General features: G+C 38.8%; 1 protein-coding gene across 3 annotated transcripts in view; it reads right to left on the reverse strand.

Moving 5' to 3' along the window:
- The window catches only part of NSMCE2 (NSE2 (MMS21) homolog, SMC5-SMC6 complex SUMO ligase), a 224,349-nt gene that overhangs the window by 200,168 nt on the left and 4,030 nt on the right, over positions 1-20,151 (reverse strand). For all 3 annotated transcript variants that reach the window (XM_067711298.1, XM_067711295.1, XM_067711296.1), the window contains exon 2: positions 16,771-16,941. In XM_067711298.1, coding sequence (XP_067567399.1) covers positions 16,771-16,927 — 157 coding nt within the window. In that variant the 5' untranslated portion in view covers positions 16,928-16,941. The remainder of the gene's footprint in view (positions 1-16,770; positions 16,942-20,151) is intronic.

The raw sequence follows: 20,151 nt of genomic DNA on the forward strand, positions 1-20,151 counted from the left end.
CTAAAGCTATAACACATGGTGGTAAAAATCTTAGAAAGGCCCAAACTGAAGATAATCTTCAATCTGAACTACTTGCCTCTCCCTGAATCTGCCAGGCATTGGGAAACAATTCTTCACGGGTCTCACACATCTCTGAACATCTTGCAGAAGCATGCACTGCATGCTTTTGTTCCAGCCTATCTTTTCAAGGATGTTTGCATAATGAACAAAGCTTTGGAAGACTAGATAGTGTCTCCCTCCAAAGCAAAGGGCAGTGTAATAAAGATAATGTCTTCCTCCAGAGCAAAAGTCAGGCAGGTTTACTGCCCATTATAAAAATCTGGGTTCCCCAAGCTCAAGGTTCCTCAGCTCCAACCCAAGCCCACCACAGTATCGCCCTGGGCTCTTCCATACCACCCCTGTAAGGACTCGGATTGGGAGTGAACCTACAGGACCATAATACTCACATGGCTTGATGTACAACAAGAAAGGCCTTTGTCTCTTACCTAGGAGTCTCCTGTCTTCCGCCAGCATCCATGAAACTGTGGCAGGCTAACTTGATAGCGTCCATGTAGGGTAAAAACCCCAGATCCTTCACAGATCTTGATACCAAGTTCTTTGGACTACTTCTCACCTTTGCTTTCCTCAGAGATACCCTCTCCCATTCTATAGGAGACACTATTCATCTTTTGGTCATCATCTTCGGCATGAAATTTCTCCTAAAGGTCCTCAGCTAGAATCTACTATTAACTCCATCATGCCCCCATTGATTCCTGCACACAGGTTTCTATCACAGCCCTTTTAAAGCTTTATTCCACTTGCTTATTTGTGTGCTGTGCCAGTTAATCAATTTATTGCCTCTCAGCTCAAAATTTATCTTTTTTTTAATTTTTTAATTTTTTTTATTTTTTTATTTGAAGTGGGCCTCTCACTGTTGTGGCCTCTCCCGTTGTGGAGCACAGGCTCCGGACGCGCAGGCTCAGCGGCCATGGCTCATGCGCCCAGCTGCTCCGCGGCATGTGGGATCTTCCCAGACTGGGGCACGAACCCGTGTCCGCTGCATCGGCAGGCAGACTCTCAACCACTGCGCCACCAGGGAAGCCCAAAATTTATCTTTTTATACATGCTCTGTGATAATGAATGAAATTGCTTTAAGCATTTCTCCTTACAGTGAGCGTAATGTTAACCTTTCTCAATAGAGGGTGCTTCAAGGACACTGCAGGAGGAAGGGAGTCCTCCAGAGAACATTACACTTAATGATGAAAGACTTTTCTTTTGCCCTAAGATTAGGAACAAGATAAGGATGTCTGTTCCTGCCACTTGTATTCAGTAAATAACTTACTGCAGGTTCTAGCGTCAGGCAAGAAAAAGAAATAAAAAGCTAATAGATTGGAAAGGAAAAAATAAAACTATCTCTATTCACAGATGACGTGACCTTGCATGAAGAAAATCCTAAGGAATCCACTAAAAAAAATACACACACATACGCACACACACACGCACACACGAGTTCAGCAAGGTTGCAGGATACAAGCTCGATTTTATACACTTGCAATGAATATGAAAATGAAATTAAGAAAGTAATTCTATTTACAATTGCATCAAAAAGAATAAAATGTTTTAGAATAAATTAACAGAAGAAATGTACAACTAATATTCTGAAAACACTGTTGAAAGAACTTAAATAAGATCTAAATAAATGCAATCTCATCAGAATCCCAGCTGGCTTCTTTTTAGAACGGACAGGCTGATCCTAAAATTCATACAGAATTACAAGAGACCCCAAAGACCCAAAACAATTTTTAAAAAGAAGAGCAAAGTTGGAGGACTACACTTCTCAACTTCAAAACTTACTACAAAGCAACAGCTACAAGACAGTGTGGTACAGGCATAAGGATAGGCATACAGAATTCTATCAATGGAATACAATTAATGGAGAGTCCAAAAATAAACTTGTGTGTCAATGGTCATCTGATTTTCAACAAGGAGGTACCAAGACTACTCAGTGGGGAAGGAATGGTGCTGGGACAACTGCATAGCCACATGCAAAAGAATGAAATTGGACCACTAACTTAAACCATATACAAAATTAATTCAAAATGATCTAAATATAATAGCTAGAGCTATAAAACTCCTAGGAAAAAATTAGCAATAAATTTGCATGACGTTAGATTTGGCAATGGATTCTTAGGTATGACACCAAAAACACGGGGAACAAAGGAAAAACAGATGACTGGACTTCCTCAAATAAAAAACTTCTATGCTTCAAAGAACACTATCAAGAAAGTAAAAAGACAACTCACAGAAGGCGAAAAAATTACAAATCATATATTTGATAATGGACTTGTATCTAGAATATATAAAGACTCTTATAACTCAAAAACAGAAATAACTCAATTCGAAAATGGGCAAAGGATCTGCATAGACATTTCTCCAAAGAAGATACACAAATGTCCAGTAAGCACATGAAAAGAAGCTTCACATCACTGTCCATTAGGGAAATGCAAATCAAAACCACAATGAGATTCCAATTTGTACACAAATGTTCAGAGTAGCATTTCTTAATAACATCCGAATAATAATTTATTAATAATAACAATCCAGTGTCTATCAACTGATGAATGCATATACAAAACGTGGTATATCCAAAGAGTGGAATATTATTTAGCCATAAAAAATGGAACAATTAACTGGGAGGGATTAAAAAGCTAGGTTACTTATCATAAGTAAAATCCCATCAAGGGATATAATGAAATAGTAATGGATTCATTTTTAATCAACTTCATTATGGCAGATGGTGCTAGAATGCAGGGGAAGGGCAGATCCAAATGTCAACGAAGCTTCCTCTCAACTTCTGTCTAGGCATAAGTGCCGACTTTAAAAGGTCTTCAAAGAAATTCATGCAAGGAATGCCTCTTGCAACTTGGTCACATGCAAAAGTGAAGCAAGAAGCACATCCGTTTGGAGCTTGCCCCAAGGGCCTCTAGTTCTTCTCCAAACTGGGTTCATAACTCCCACCCACAGAGGGAAAGGCAGTGCCTGAAGCAGAACCCAGGGATAAGCAAATTAGCATTTCCAAGGTCAACTGCTGACAGGCCTAATTGATTACAGCAACCAGTATATTCTGGCTGAAGTTAAGAGGCTTAGCCTCTCTAGCTTGCTCAACACTAGCAAGAAACTAATTTACCACATCAGTTACAAAATATGGAAGTACTGTAGGTATGGAGTCAAATTGGGATGCGACATTTCAAGAAGAGGCAAATATTAATAGGATCTGGAGAAGTAAGTGATTTTAAGGGGGTTAAACAATTTTGGGAAAAACCTAAAATACCAATCATGCCAGCGGTAAAGGACTGACAAGTACAAAAAAAAAAAAGGAAAAGAAATCAATAGATAGTATTATCTTGTTTTACCAACTGGTTCAAAGTTTCAATGTGAATATTCACCAAAACTGCTAAAAAGCTGCAAAACTAAATGATTTAACTACCATTACAATTTTTTGCCCTCCTCTGATAGTCACTGAAAAGTGAAACGCCCTCTGCCATTTCCCACATGTAGCTATTAAGCATATGAAATGAGGCTAGTCTGGACTGAGAACAGAATGTAAGTATAAAAATAACTCAACTTTCATGACGATTACAAGTCGAGGTAATATTTTAGACACATTAGATTAATTAATATATTACTAAAATTAATTCCTCTTCTTTTTTCTCACATTTTGTAATAAGGATAGTGGAAAATTTTAAATTATGCATGCGGCTCACATTATATTTTTATTGGACAGTGCTGCTACATACAAATAACACATTACATTTATACAGAACACTTTTTTTTTTTTTTTTGGCAGGGGGGTGCGCGGGCCTCTCACTGTTGTGGCCTCTCCCATTGCGGAGCACAGGCTCCAGACGTGCAGGCTCCGCGGCATGTGGGATCTTCCCCGACCGGGGCACAAATCCGTGTCCCCTACTTCGGCAGGCGGACTCTCAACCACTGCGCCACCAGGGAAGCCCCCAGAACACACACTTAATTTCAGGTATGAAGTACAGAAAGAGAGAGAAATAGGTCTGGATAATAAAAAAATCTTCTCTAGAATAATCACATTGGTTTCACCTGTTAATCACCAACCTAATAAAAGTTCCTTTCTGCTTAGGGAAAGACAAACTTTTATTTCTTTTAAAAAGGATCTAATGTTTCAAAAACGATCCTAAAGCCTGTTCTACTTCTGCCATGAATTGTCATCTTTGCCTAGAATTAAACTAGTCTTAATTCTTTTCAATGATCAAAGATATATGATAAAGTGCTAGTCTAATTTTAAAATCTTTTCGAGTGACTCCACTTCAGTTTCTCCCGTAGTAGTCATTTTCATACCTATTAGGTCACTGAAACCTAACCCATGCCTCTGCTCCAAAGGTTTAAAAAAAAAAAAGAAAAGAAATGAAAAAGAAAAAATAGAATCAACACAAATATTATTCGCAAGCATCTAGAAAAACCCTGGCAGTATTTAGGTACTATACGTATTCTGTTTTAAAAACTAAAATATGACTCATTTACTATTTCAAAAAGGGACATCCCAATGTGGATGGGAGCTTAGCAAACAGGAGAGTACAGCAAGCAATTATTTCCACACATTCCATCATGTGCAGAAACCAAGCCAACCTTCAGGTTTTTACAGTCTGGGGAAGAAAGAAAATCTGGAGGTGTTGGAATAGTTGGAAATTTACGGAGTGAGAGTGCACCATAACAGGAGGTGAGGTGAGGTGAGGTGAGGTGAGGTGAGGTGAGGCCAACAACAGCTCAAACTTTCCTCTCCGTAGCTCTCAAAAAGGAAACTACTCAACTTTCTGACTAAGGAAGTCAATAGGAGAGGAAAATACATTTCACACTTTTTAATATCCCAAAATTGTGCCCCATACATTTGGCCCACTGATAGAATTTAAAGTGGTTTTTAAATGTTATCAACAACAAAAATCAAGATCACTAACTCAGAATAATAAATAATAAATATGAGATGTATCTTTCTATTTTGTGACAGGGCCTGCATCTATTGCTGGTAAATGAACTGAGTAACCGGGATAACTAGAAATAAAGCTAGTGGAAATGAGCGGTCTAGTCCTCATTCCTGGAAGAGCTGATCTTAAAATGTTGTGATCCTAATAGCCCTACAGTTTTTCTGGTCTGATAGAAACAGCACAATTTTTGTATTTTTAGATATATGGAATAATTCAGGCTCCAAGCTACTAGATTCCAATAATGTAGTGACTGTACTTCTTACACAATTCTGAACCCCGCAATCAACACACACAGATCAGTAAGGCCCCAGTGGCTACCTCATAAGAAGTGTTTTGGTGCCACCTAGTGGCATAGGTTTCTCCTGTCAAAGGCGAAATGATTAGACCAGGGTTCTCAAAGCGTGGTCCCTGAACCAGTAGCATCAGCCACCAGAGAACTCATTAGAAGTGCAAATTTTTGGCCTCATTCTAGATCTACTGAAACTTTAGCAGTGGGGCCCGGCAATCTGTTTCAACAAGCCCTCTAAGTGGTTCCCTCCCATGTTTAAGAACCACTGGATTAATCAGTCCTTACACAAAAATTAAGTGCAAAGTCTTTAAAACTTAGGTTCATCAATGAACAAAAGTGCTCAATTTCTAATTTCTAAAGACCAAACACATTAACAAAACAGAAATACAATAAAAAAGCAAAAAGCCCTGTGAAACAAAGAAAAGGCATTTATTGGTATCAGGATATTAGGTTATGGCATCTTAAGGGGGCTCACCTGAAAAGGGGGAACACATGAAAAGCCAAGGAGGTAGAACACTAGTGATTTTTAAATTGAGTCACCTACCCTAATGATTCCTGTGCAACTATGTTATAAAGTCATCAAGAGAAAAGAGAAAAATCTTTTTCTTGATTCCTTGCTAAACTGTTTATTTTCTATTTAGGTCTTAGAGGAGAACTTGGTTACTTTAAATAACAACTTAAACTGAGGTTGAGTAAGAAAAGTCCCATAATGCACCTAGATGTTTGCAGGCCTCTCACTGTTGTGGCCTCTCCCGTTGTGGAGCACAGGCTCCGGACGCACGGGCTCAGCAGCCATGGCTCATGGGCCCAGCCGCTCCGTGGCACGTGGGATTTTCCCGGACCGGGGCTCGAACCCACGTCCCCTGCATCGGCAGGCGGACTCTCAACCACTGCGCCACCAGGGAAGCCCAAAAAAACCCTTTTAATAAATATCTATTTATTCATAATTAAAAAGTTATATGCTTGAAGTAAGAAAACTGGGTCATGAGATATATGCCCCGTATGGTCACTGGTCCACACAGTCACAATTAAGTATATACCATCCCTTACTCCATGGCTTAAACGGCAAACTTACCAGTTAAGAGAAAAAAATCAACTCTGAGAGGCTAACCATGCAAAACCAAGCCTCCAATATGACAGGTAACATCACAGACATTAATATCGGCGGCATAAAATATAAAGAAATTTCAAAGACTTGCTCTATTGATTAATTTTGATTTTGTCCTTTCAAGATATAAATTTAGATATCCACAGAGACCAACTATTTAATTCTAACATTTTAAGAGCAAATGCCCACAATAGGATGAGTTTCTGACAAAACTCTTCTTTCCTTTTTCTCTTCAAACCTTCCCTCTACCCACAAGTGAGTTCATAAAAATATGTCACAGAAAGATGGGTCAAAAGCAAAATGTAAGTAATAATAATTTTTTAAACACGAGAAAAAAATCTTGGAACTGATTTGTTACAAAGAACTTTCCTCGTTGTCACTATCATTGCAAAGACGAATCTGTGCTGAGCCACTGCATGGGGCTAAGTGCCATACTACTTTGCCAGTTCAAATGCTCAACTGTTCACTAATTAATATTTTGAATTTAAAATTTTCTCATTTGTAAAAAAAGATGTAAAACCTCATATAATTGCAATAAGAAGTAGAGAAAATATACCCAAAAAAATGCCTCTCACATCACAGCTAGAAAGGATTACTGCCATCAACTGAGGGCCATCAGAAAGAGAAAGGGGCGCCAGATTAATCTAGGTCAAGGGGCTGAAATCAGGCCAAACTGGTTTCAAATTCAAATTCCCTGGCTGCCACTTCGGTGTGTGCCCTATGGTAAGTTACTTCAATTCAGTGAGCCTCATTTTCCCATCTGTAGAGTGAGGATAAGGCTACCTCTTTCAGTGATTTTCACCGCACGCACCTTTATTTAATAGTATCTGCCTACAGTCAGCTCTGGCGGCTATCTTTTCCTCACCCACTTCAACACTTTGAGAAAAGCTTACATCAGAAGGTGAGGTATGTTCCCAGGTCAAGACTAAACAATACGATTATGGTAGTGATACATTTAATAGCAACATCTCACACATATTTTGAAGACACAAGTCAACAGTACCAGGAATCTCACCAGCTGAGGAAAAGGCTGACCTTGAAGTTCCCCCAGCATTCAGGCTTTGTAACCTTTGGAGTCTTTTACCAACCGTATCTACCAAATGCAAATATGTTCCAATGTGAGAAATGCCCCGTGGCATGGTGGTAACCTGAAAGACCAGCTCTCCAGTTGATGAGAACAGCTTGATTTGTGGCATTTGCCCATTTCTGTGAGTGGGGTTAATTCTCCTACTATGGCTGCTTCAACCCAACACCCAAATTCCTTAATTACTTGACTGATTGATTGACTGATTCATCAATAAGCATTTGCAGACGACCTAAAATGTATAAAGCCCTCTGCCAGGCTCTGAAGGTGGGGTATGAGGATGACTATAGATGAATCCTACCCTCAAGGACCTTACAGACCAGACAGGGAAATACAATAAACACAAAAAAGAAATATAAAATATAAGGAGAACATGAAGAACCTCTGAAAACAGGGAAATATCCCTAACTTCCAGCAAGCAGTACATACAATAAAAGTTCAGGTATTATTTACCTAAAGAACCCCTAGTATTGCCTATGCTTTCTACTAGGCAAATTTCAAAACCTCTCTGGGTGAAAAACAATATTTTCCTTTTACCAGAGTTAATGAATATGTATGTGCATATGTGTATATCACAGTTCATCTGCCTCAGCACTGCTGACATTTTAGGCTGGATGTTGCCCAGGGGCTGTCCTATGCATTGTAGGATATTTAGCGACACCTAAACACCTAGAGGCTGGTAGAGACCAGTAGCACACTCACCACCTGCCTCTAAGTTGTGACAACCAGAAATGTCTCCAGACGTTGCCAAAGGTGCCCTGAGGGCAAAACCACCCACTACTGTATATACACTATGCATATACGGCTATACAGATGGGGTCTATACAGGGATGGAGTGGATATATGGATCCATGGATATGAACCTGTGTGCATATATAAATGAGCTAGATACTCAATTAGAGGAAATTTTCATATTAATTTGCCTACTAGGTTTTAAATATATTCATTCACTTCTTGAGTGCCTTCTATATACCAAGTGCTGATAGAGGCAACAGCAGGGGTGAGGGCGGGGGAATTAGAGGCACCTGGCAAAAATCCCTGCAGTCACGGTGCTTACGTACAGGGCAGAGAGGCAACAAACCAAATAACTATACCAATGATACAGTATGTGAGAAGGTGGGGTGACGTTAAGTAGTAGGGAGAAAAATCAAGCAGGGCAAAGGGTTAGAGATTCTGAGAAGAGGACATGTTGCCCTTCTAAATTTCAAGCACCTAATCGCGCCAGACAAAACACATGCTCAGATTTTCAGATCCTGTGCTCACAGGCAACTTCCTGAGCACAATCTGAAAGCAAGTCTAAATTTTATTAATGTTAAGAAGAGAGGGAATGTACTCATTTTGTACTCATAACCAGTAAGGGAGCAGAATGGAGGGCTGTCACACACCCCCACCTCCTCATTCCTATTCTCTGCCCAACCCTAGAGGCTGACAAACCTCACTCATTCTGAAAAGCTCCCATTCCTTGAAGTAAGAACCAGTGAGTAAAAGCATCAGAGATACCTAAGTGCTAAGGTTCCTTTCAGCCTCAAAATGGCATTAATGGATTATCAATATGAATACTGCTGATGACAAAGAAGAGGGATTGAGGAAAAGGAACAGGAAATTTTATTCTGGTTTTGTGGGCCTGAATAGATGTTACAAGGCTGTTTTCTCACTTTATTGCACTGCCCTAATATATACATCATTGTGAAAATTTTCCCTGTGATTCTTTTTATTAGCATATTTCAATCTCCTCCAAAAATGTATTTCATCAGAAGTTCTTTTCACTTGATTAACTGTAGAGTCTACAAATATGCCACTACAATGAACAAACACACACAGTCCTGGTGTGACATAATAGGAAGAAATATATATTTGGTCTCTGCCCCTAAAGCCCTTGGAATCATCAAAGTGATCAAAGTCTTTTTGTATTCTAATGAGATGACTGGTGGCTAGGGGTTATCTGGATAGCCTCAAGATAGGGGCTGGTTGCCATGGAAACCAACCACATGATTAGAGGGCTGGAGATTGACTCAATCACTAGTGGCCAATGATTTAATTGCGCGTGCGTGGGTACTGAATGACGCCTCCATAAAAACCCAAAGGGGCAGGGTTCAGAGAGCTTCCAGGTCGGTGAACACATGGAGGTGCTGGCAGCGAGGCAAGCTTGGAGAGGGCACGGAAGCTCGCGCCCCTTCCCACTTACCTTGCCCTTTGCATCTCTTCCATCTGGCTGTTCCTGTGATGTAGCTTTTTATAATAAATCGGTAATCTAGTAGATAAACTGTTTCCCTGAGTTCTGTGAGCTGCTCTAGCAAATTATAGAACCCAAGGGCAGTGGGGGCAGTCTCATGGGACTGAGCGCTTAACCTGTGAGATCTGACACTAACTCCAGGCAAATAGTATCAGAATTGAATTGAATTGTAGGACACCCAGTTGGAGAATTGGAGAATTGGAGAATTGCTTGGAGTGGGAAGTGGAGCTAGAAGTGTCACAAGCGCTGTGAGTAGCAGAGTAGAAACAGTGCAGCTTTTCCTTACACCTGGGAAATATGAAGATATAGGCAAAACAACTGAGCTTTTTGAGAGAGCTGGATTTTTACTACTCTGTAGGCAATGCCTTTATACTTTTAACACTACAGATACCATAATTTTCAATGGCCTTCATTTATTTAAGTTATAATAACATTTTGCTTTTATAATTGACTCCAGCTTTAAAAGCTATATAAGAAATACAAACATTGGCGTCTTATGGTTGTTATTTTTATTGTCTTTGTGGCCACCACCCCACTATTATTACTTTCTTCTAATTACTGCTTCTACTCAATAACATAATTATGGAATAAAGTATAAGAGCAAGGCCAAAAAGAAACCTTCCCACTTTAACTAGAGTCCTGGCTATAAGAAGCAGTTCTCTAGATGGAGAAATTTATTACAGCATAATGAAAATCCATAATGTGGATCTTCCTAAGAAAAGAAGTCTTGAGAATGTGAGGTCAGTACGTGCTGGCTTCTCAAACCATTAAGTAATTTTCAAAATAAATTTAACATAAAAGATTTAAGTAAAATAATTACTCCTTTTTCATAAAATTAGGTGATGGGTGATAGGGTTATGGGTGTTCATAATTTTCTTTTTCTTTTTCTCTCTATCCCTCAAATTTTTAGATTTTTAGAATGCCTTATATCAGGGTAAAAACTAGAATATTACCCACCGAAGCCTCCAGATTCAGAAGTATGCACTCAACTGAATGCTTAAGGTTTGCAAATCTGAAAGTTCAGTTATTCATGAGAAGCACAAATTTCTAAGGCCATGTAATTTTTAACTCTGATGGCTGTTCTTTATTCATCGTTAACTCTAAAGTAACTGTCACAAAGTGAAAGCTCTGTTTATTGCCTAGGTGGAGACCAAGGTGAGAAAAAAAGGAATCGGGTTTAAAAAGATGATGATTCTTAATGAGAATACAAATTCTGGATACATGAAAGAACAGACTATCATTCAATCAATTCACTGTATCACTTCTATCAGTCAGGACTGCAACTGGCTGCAACGGAGAGGACACCTGACAGCCATCACTTAACCAAAAAGGAACTGATTTTCCTAACATTACAACAAGTCCAGAAATAGACAGACTAGGGTCAGTACAATGACCCCAAAAGTTCCCAGCTTCTTCCTTCCACGACCAGACTCAACTCTGCCTTTACAAGTAGAAGACACTAAAGTCCAGGGAACGTGTGAATGTCCAAGGGAAGGCATTGAGAACTTCACTAGCAGAATAGGACAAAAGCTGATGGGCTGTTTAAGAAAAAGCATGCAACCTCATTTCGGAATTCAAAAGGGAGAAGGAAAGGAAGAAGAAGAGGGACAAAAAAGAAAAATCAGATAATGTTAACCTCAACAAAATAACCAAAATTTTCTGAGCTAAATACCACTAAATGTTATTTCAATATTATCCAATTGCTGCAAATGCCATTAGACAAACACAATCAATTTTCAATAAAGTGTAATTGTTAAGGGCAGAAACTGCAGTCAAGTCCCTTATGCTCAAATCTCAACTCCCACCACTTACTTAGTAACTGTGTGACCTTTGGAGAGCACTTAACTTCGCTAAGCCTCAGTGGCTCATGTACCCAGTGGGGATAACAACAGTCCTTACTTTGAAGGATTAGTTAGGACCAAGTGAGATATCACTTGTGAAAACAGCACAGTGCCTGCACACATTTGACGTGTGTAACCAATCAAGCTATTATCATCTTTTGATCATTATGGCCATCATTATCATCACCGTACCTCAGAATAGTTCAACAAACATCCAATTACCTGCCTGACCATAATAACTGAAGTCTCTCTGCTCTGTTTCTTTCAGCAAGTCACAGAAAGAAAAGCAATATAGAGAGTAAAATCCAGAAGCTCTCCAACAGTTTTCTCATCTACTGGACCCTTGGGCAATTTAAATATACATCCTTTTACTCTTTTCTTCCAAACGTTCCTCACAAATATTCAGCAAGAATCTGATAAGAACTGTCAATGCTCAGGCACATACATTTTCCATGGAATCGCAGAATGTTAACCAAACCTCTGAAGGCCACCTGAAGACACACCCTGACACAGAGGCAGGACGAGAGGACGCAACCCTGAGGTACACTAACATTTTAGGGAAGGGCCATTCCTCAAATTTACTTGACTAAACTTAAAGGGCTTATGAAAATTCAGTTGCTTAAAGATGATGTTGATACCTACAGCGCTGATAAATTAGGTCAGTACATTCTGCTTAAGAAGACAGAAAAGTACATAATAAACTTTAAAATCTGAAAAATAAGCTCTGGTTATCTGAAAAATCTCCTAACGTAACAAATTTCATTTCCCAGTTAGTTCAAATAAAGAATTACTAGAATACCAATAAATTCAGAGAAAAACTAATAGATAGGGTGGCAGCAAGAGTCTAATTGCCCAGACACCATAAGCTGTAACGTAACACGAGGAAAGGTGATAATTTCAAATATGCTGGAAAGTTGAATAGGGACAAGCACCTGTATAGGAATATGCAACCAACAGGAAACAAAACGAAACACATCACCACCCAAGTTCTCGGCAGCAGGAATCCCCTCCACGAATAATTTAATAATATAGTGACAAGAGAATTACAGTGCAAAGTGAGAAAATGATCCCCAAGTGATTGTTACCACCTATTTTGTCAAAATTCATTCTAATTTGTGATGAAACTGGGCAACCCGAAAGGTCAACAGAAAGTGTGTCTAATCTTATAAGGCTAAGAAGAAAAGGGAGTATTTCTGCTCTGAAGATAGTTGATGGACTTTCCCACTTGCTCTTCTGCACTTTAATTTCTCCCAGTCCATGGACTATTGCCCAAGAAAATAGTCAACTCAAATGCAAACCAAATGACTAAATGATAGCTAACATTTACTGAGCACTTATTAAGTATTAATGACTGCTCTATGTAATTTGTAAGTATTATCTCATTTAATCCCCACAATAATGCCATTTACAAATCAGAAATCTAAAACAGAGGTTACAAAACTTGTCCAAGGACACAAAAATAATAAGTGATGGAGCTGGGACACGAACCCAGGCATTCTGTACACAAAGCTCTGCACTCTTACATTACACTATCCTGCCTATATCTCAATGTAGGGGCATAATATAAGACACAAAGCACACAAATCGAATCCTCTTCACCTCAACTATAATATCTTAGCTGAACTTACTTTTTCCACCTGAGCTACTGAAATAACTTCATTAGCTACTTGAGGTATCTCCATCCTCCGCAGCATCCTCAGTATTGCCATGAGGTTATCTTTCTAGACTTGGATCTTGCCACATTCCTCCTCTACTTTAAACCATCCAATAATAAAGTCCTAACTTCTTTCAGGACCTTAATGTTCAATGTTTAGGCCCTCAGTGTTCACTTAATGTTTGAACAGCATGTATATGTCTTGCTTCCCAGCTAAACTGTAAACAACCTGAAGGAAGAAACCTTTATTAATCATTGTAGTGTTGGCTAACATGAATTACTGATTTAGCTGCACGCAAACCAAAAGCCTTAAATAGACTCCAAACTCATCCACCTTTGCTCCCCTCTTCACATCACAGGCCCTTCTTCTAAGCTCTGACCCTTAAATTTCTAATTGCTGCCTATACTTTTTGATAGTTATTGAATAAACACTACACTAACAGCACTTTGCATATACTATCTTATTAACCCCAACAACCTTATAAAATGGGCATTTTTATCTCTATTTCACAGATAAAAAATTAGAAGTTCAAAGAAATTACCTATCTTTGAGCAAGTTATAGAACTAAAGCTGGAACTGGGACTAGAGACCGTATCAGGCTGATTCCAAATCCTGCAATTAAGTAGCAATATGGGCTCTGTCTCCTAAAAGTCTTTCATCTACTGTTAGAGGCTGAGTTACTTTCAAATTTACTTAAATACCAGGTGTTTTTCTACTCTCTGGGTCCTCAGACGGCACCTCAGTCGGGCGTCACAAGAAAACTGCTCTCCTAACAAGCTCTTGCTCTATTACTCCAGTGGGGGTCACCCTAGGCATCCTCTCTGTAGGGAGTTTCTCCTGTCACCAAAGTCTTGCTCATAAGCACTCCAATTCAGGTTCATAAGCAGTTCTCAGGAGGTGGTCCCCAAGACCCTTCCACAAGGTCCACAGGGTCAAAACTATTTTTATAATAATTGTCAGACCTGCAACAGAGGAGTTGCGACAGAGACCACATGGCCCACAAAACTGAAAACATTTGCTATCTGACCCCTCATGGAAAAACTTTGCCAATCCCTGCTTTAGAGCATGAATCTTTCAAAAAACGATGCTTATATTTCTTTTTAAATGAAACAGATGCTGCATTTTGCATCAAAATATACTTATTTTAAAAAAATAAAACAAAAACAAACAAAAATGAACTCGGTATCAAACATACTAAGAAGCCTTCAAAGCAAATCCTGAAAAAAACTGACTACAATCCTCCAGGAGGTTACGTACCAGCCCTTCTCTCTTATGATTTAAGATCTTATTATGAGTTTACCCAGGACTACCTACCAAAGCCGAATATCCAACACCATCAAAAAGAGACTACAAATCAGGCTGGACAGGGGTAAGACCCTTAGAGGCCACCCACTAAAGATGATGGGTGACTTCTGCTGCCAGCTGTGAATGAATATCTAGTATGGAACTGGCCTTTCTGCCATGAGTGACTATAAGGCTGGACAAAATATATGAAGCAACGGCTTTCAGGCAGTGGGACAATAGGCAGAGCAGAACTGGGATGCCTGCGAAAAGGAAAGCAAGTGAGGTAAGTCCTCCAATTGCCCTCTTGCTTGGAAAATGGAGGAGGAATCCAAGAGGAGCACAGCAGTCTTAAAGGACTGAGAAGAGAGAGACTGGAGTTCAGGGAGGATGAGTAGCAGGCGTTTTGCAAGACAGAAGGGGGCATGCAGGGAAAGCCCGTGAGGGATCTGCACAGAGATCCCCTTGAGTCTGATGCTGAATCCTAAGCTGCTGAGGAACAACTGCTGGGAGCTGTGAAGTGAACAATTCCCAGAATTTACGCAGGACTGGAAGGCATTCAGATTCCATCCAGCAGAGTAGAGCTTTTTCGTTGAACTCTCTGGGCAATCAACAGAGACTCCACAAAGAGCAAGCTTTGTAACAAGGCTAAGGTAGCCCTAAAGTAAAGCTACACTAGACCTGCCCTAAGGAAGTTTAACAACAAGCCTGGGATGGATCAGCCTAATCCACAAATTACTTAGCTGCCAACCAAAACAAAGGTCAATACTCTTTAAAAGAAGATGACAAAATCCCCAAACTCAACAATATAATACACACAAGTGGCAACAGAGATGCCAGAATTAGCAGACAGGATATTAAAGTAGCTATTATAAATACGCTCCATGTGCTCAAGCATACAGAGGAAAACATGAGCATAATGAGGAGAGAAATAAGATTCCATTTAATTCTTTTTCATGTCTTCTAGAGCTGAAAAATACAGTCTCTGAAATTAAAAATTCCCTGGATAGATTTAGTCAATTAGACACTTGAGAAGACAGGACTAATGAACTTGAAGACACAGCAAAAGAAACTATTCATACTAAAGTCAGAGAGAAAAAAAGACTTGAAAAAAATCACCAGAGCCTCAGTGACTTATGAGGCATTACCAAGCAGGCTAACATACATGTAATTGGAGCCCCAGAAGGAGAAGAGAGGGGAGAGAAATAGCAGCAGAATTTTTTTCCAAATTTGATCAAAACTGTAAGCCTACAAATCCATAAAGCTCGAAGAACACCAGGCAGAATAAACAAAGAAAATCACACCAAGGCACACCACCATCAAATTGCTGAAAAACAGTGATATTAAAAGGAAAACAAAACGATTATGTTGCTCCCCTGCTTCCATATATAATATAAAATAAAAACAAATTTAACCCAAACAAAGCAAATAACATCTTTCTAGATCTTCTCATCAAAAAATTGTGGTCAAGTGCAGCAAGACTGAACTTTTCTCATCTTTTGTAGAGGCCTTCTTTTACCAGTACCCCTAGCATCGGCTTGGTCTGTCTACTGAGTAATTAAGCATGAACAAAATATAGTTCAATTACTGGAAAATAACTATCATAATGCTGTATACTGTACAGTTCACAAATGTCACATACTTTTTTTTTTTTTGGCTGTGTTGGGTCTTTGTTGCTAGACGCAGGCTTTCTCGAGTTGCGGCGAGCAGGGGCTACTCTTCGTTGCAGTGCGCAGGCTTCTCATTGCGGTGGCTTCTCTTGTTGTGGAGCATGCGCTCTAGGCACTCAGGCTTCAGCAGTTGCGGTGTGTGGGCTCAGCAGTTGTGGCTCACAGGCTCTAGAGTGCAGGCTTAGTAGTTGTGAAGCACAGGCTTAGTTGCTCAGCAGCATGTGGAATCTTCCTGGACCAGGGATCGAACCCATGTCTCCCACATTGGCAGGCGGATTCTTAAACACTGCGCCACCAGGGAAGTCCCACAAATGTCACATACTTTTGATTGTATGTTCCTTGAGGTCAGATACCTTCATGTTACAGCCCATAAATTTCTAGTGCAGTCTCTAGTGGCTCATGGGGGTCTGAACACGTATGAATGAGTCAATCTCATCTTATCCGCAGTACATCACTATGTGGTATGTAAAAGAAGATGAGAAAACAGATGCCCAGAGGGATTAAATGATTGTCCCAAGGTTACCCAAAAGGTGAGCGGTATCTTGCATCCCTAGAGCAATGCCACCACTCAGGGTTACATCAAAATAGACACAAAAGAAATAAATTTTAATTATTACTTACTCTGAGTTTCCACAAGATCCAAAGCAACACTATAAGCTGTGTCCATTCCAGAGCTGATGCAGGACTGGAAGTTTTTCAAGGAGGAGAGTGCAGATTCTACACCACTGAAGGATATAAAACCAGTTGAACCTGAACTTGAAGTGGAACGCCCTGGCATCTTGAAATTATTACCTAAGTTTTCAAACACAATGAAACAAAATTTATGAATAAGAATAATAACTGCATAGGAAAACAGAACCACTATAAACATCCATATGAATGTATCCAATATCCCACAAGTGCTACACAATTATCTACATTCTATATCACTTGAAAGGATATCAAAGCATTGTCCCATCATCTGGGCCACCAAACACAATAGATGAATTTCAATAAATAAAGAAGATGTACTTCAGTATATAAAGGAGGGAGAACACCCTCTTCCAAAAGATTCCCTGATTCTCTGAAGAATTCAACAACAGCACAGTTCCTAAAAACCTAAAACATAAGTGTGTCAGAAAAAGTACATTGCTCATATAAAGCATTCTTCCAAAAAAATGAACATAGTAGCAATAAAATAGTTTAATAAGGGAGAATTTTGAAAACCTGTAATTTTTAACTTATCTGACACATATACATATTGAATTCTGAAAACTATAAGAAAACTTTTATTTCTGACAGTTCCTCTGGGTTCTAAGATTTATAGACTTGGTGAGATCCCAGATTCTGTTTAAGAAAAAAATAGAATTTTTCTGTAAATTCTTATCTTCTGGTAGCTCACCCACTGTAATAGTTTCAATTATTATCTTCATATTAAAACACTCCCTAATCTGTATCTTCAATCAACAACTCTTTAAGCTTTGGACTACTTATGTAAAGCTCCCTACAAAAAGACATCTTTGCTTAATTCACAAACCACCTGAAATTCAGTCCACTGAAACCATCCAGAAAAGTGGAGAGAATTTACACAGGCTTAGAGGAAAGGCTGTGTGGTAGCAAAAAAGGTATTTTCTCATAACCATACTGATACAGCATGAATTCAGGTTCTGCCCCTGTACTGCTGAGTGACCATGGACAGATTGCTTGACTGTCTCTGAGCTGCCTAGTATCTGTGGCCCTTCCAATCCTCTCCACTGCCACCATGTTTACCTCACAACTGGATTACTACAGGAGTTTCTCAATTATTGGTCCCTTTTCATTAAATTCACCCATTCATTCAACAAGTAGGCCTGTCAATCATTAGATTCATTAAAAATGACACAGGGTATAAAAAGGGAAGGTCACAGAGAAGATGTTTAAGATGTTAATTTCTATTTTTGAGGTGTTCGTCTACTACAAACATCCACAATACAACTCGTCATCAATTCAAATCATTCAATTAACAAATATTCAGCAAGTATTTTTTGGAACATAGCATAGAGGGTCTTAATGAAGGATAAAGGTCCAGGTAGACCTTATAGGTCCAGGGACTTTAACTTTATCTGTTTTTTTTCTTTAAATGATCTTAAAAATCAAGACCTGAAGCAAATATGGCAAAATGTTACAGATGTTAAAATCCAGATGATGGAACAAGGGTTCTCATTATGTTATCTTCTGGGAGTTTCTGTGGTGTTAAAATTTCACACTGAGAGAAGACATGACCGTGTATATGAATGAAAAACCAATAATGACAAGGGGAGAAGCAGTGGGGGGGGTGGGTGGGATGAACTGGGAGACTGGGGTTGACATATACACACTAATATGTATAAAGTAGATAACTAATGAGAACCTGCTGTATAGCACAGGGAACTCTACTTCACTGTACAGTAGAAACTATCATGACATTGTAAAACAACTATACCTCAATAAAAAAAAATTTAAAAAAAACAACAATAATGGTGTTTTGAATATGTGTGTTTTGGCGAAAGACAGTATTTATTTACAATCTCACTTTATTACACCAAACAAGTTGGGATGGTTAACACAATATAAACACAAACATATGCAATAAGATGGAAAATATGTAAATTCATAAAAATCAGGAACGAAAAACAGATTAAAGGGAAAACCAAGTACATGAGAAAATTTAGAATGTAATCATATAAGCTTTAGGATTCTTTATGATTCTACACAGCACTATATTTGTAAATACAAATTTGGCTATGAGATTTCCTGACAAGCAAAACAAAAAGTGAAAATTACAGAATTCTCTTTCTCCATAAAGTACGCCAAGAACTCAAGAAAAATAAGGCTTTCCATGGCAATCAAGGCAGCACGGATCATCACGTATGAGATAATAAGAATCATACTGAAAAATGTCCTTAATAATATTCTTACGATACAGTAATAGTAAGCTTCTGAGGACTGTTTCTTAGATTATGTCTCAAGGTAAGCTAAGGACAGGACACGTGTGGCAGATTCCAGCTCAGTGCCCACCAAACCCATTTCCTCTTCAACCTGCTCGTACAGCTAGACCACAGTTTGCAGCCTTCCTTGCAGTTAGGTGTGGCAGTATGATTGAATTCAAGGCAGTGAAACAGAAGCCATTTCCAGCCCCATCCATGAAAATGGCACTCTATCTCCACACTCTTTCCCATTTGTCAGGTTGAAACAGGCAAGCAATGACCTTAGAAGCCACATACTGAAGATAGAGAACCACCAAATGGAAGGAGCCTAGGTTCCTACTTCACTGCTTGGAGGAAAACTGCCCACCAAACAGGCTCCATGCATGAAAGAAATAAAAAACTTCAATTGTGCAAAGCCATCTAGAATTTGGGGGTATACCTATTATAACACCAACTGTTACTCAAAAAACACAATCCTGCAAAGATCAAACGATATGGTTCAAGAATTCAGTTTTCTAGTCAATCTTGATTCTAGTGTAAGTCTAAATTGTCTAGAGCAGCACTGTCTAATAGAACTTTCTGCCATGACAAAAATGTTCTATAATCTGCACTGTCCAATACAGAAGCTATTAGGCACGTGTGACTATTGATTAGCAGTGGTTACTGAGAGTCATAATAGCATGACTATTGATGTGATTAGCGTGACTGAGTTTTAAATTTTATTTAATTTTAATCGATTTAAATTTAAATAGCCATATTGGAAGTCAACTACACTTTTAAAAACTAATAGTAACATATATCTACATGCATTAAAACAGATTTAGAAATCTTTTTATATTGATTACCAAAACTTAAAAAAAAAAAGAAACTGTTATTCTTGGTACATATTTACATTCATTAATCAGTTTATTAGCCATCTCTGTCTTTAATACTATGACACTAGTATTTTTCTGAAGATATATTATCTCAATGTGGTCTTATTATTTTAATTTTTCATAGAATTTCCCGTGATTCTCTTCAAAACTGCATGTCATGATATGAATGTGAAACTGTTGACACCTTCATACGACTCTTCTCT

The sequence above is a fragment of the Pseudorca crassidens genome, chromosome 17 (genome assembly GCF_039906515.1).
Source record: "Pseudorca crassidens isolate mPseCra1 chromosome 17, mPseCra1.hap1, whole genome shotgun sequence".
NCBI classification, from domain to species: Eukaryota; Metazoa; Chordata; class Mammalia; order Artiodactyla; family Delphinidae; genus Pseudorca; species Pseudorca crassidens.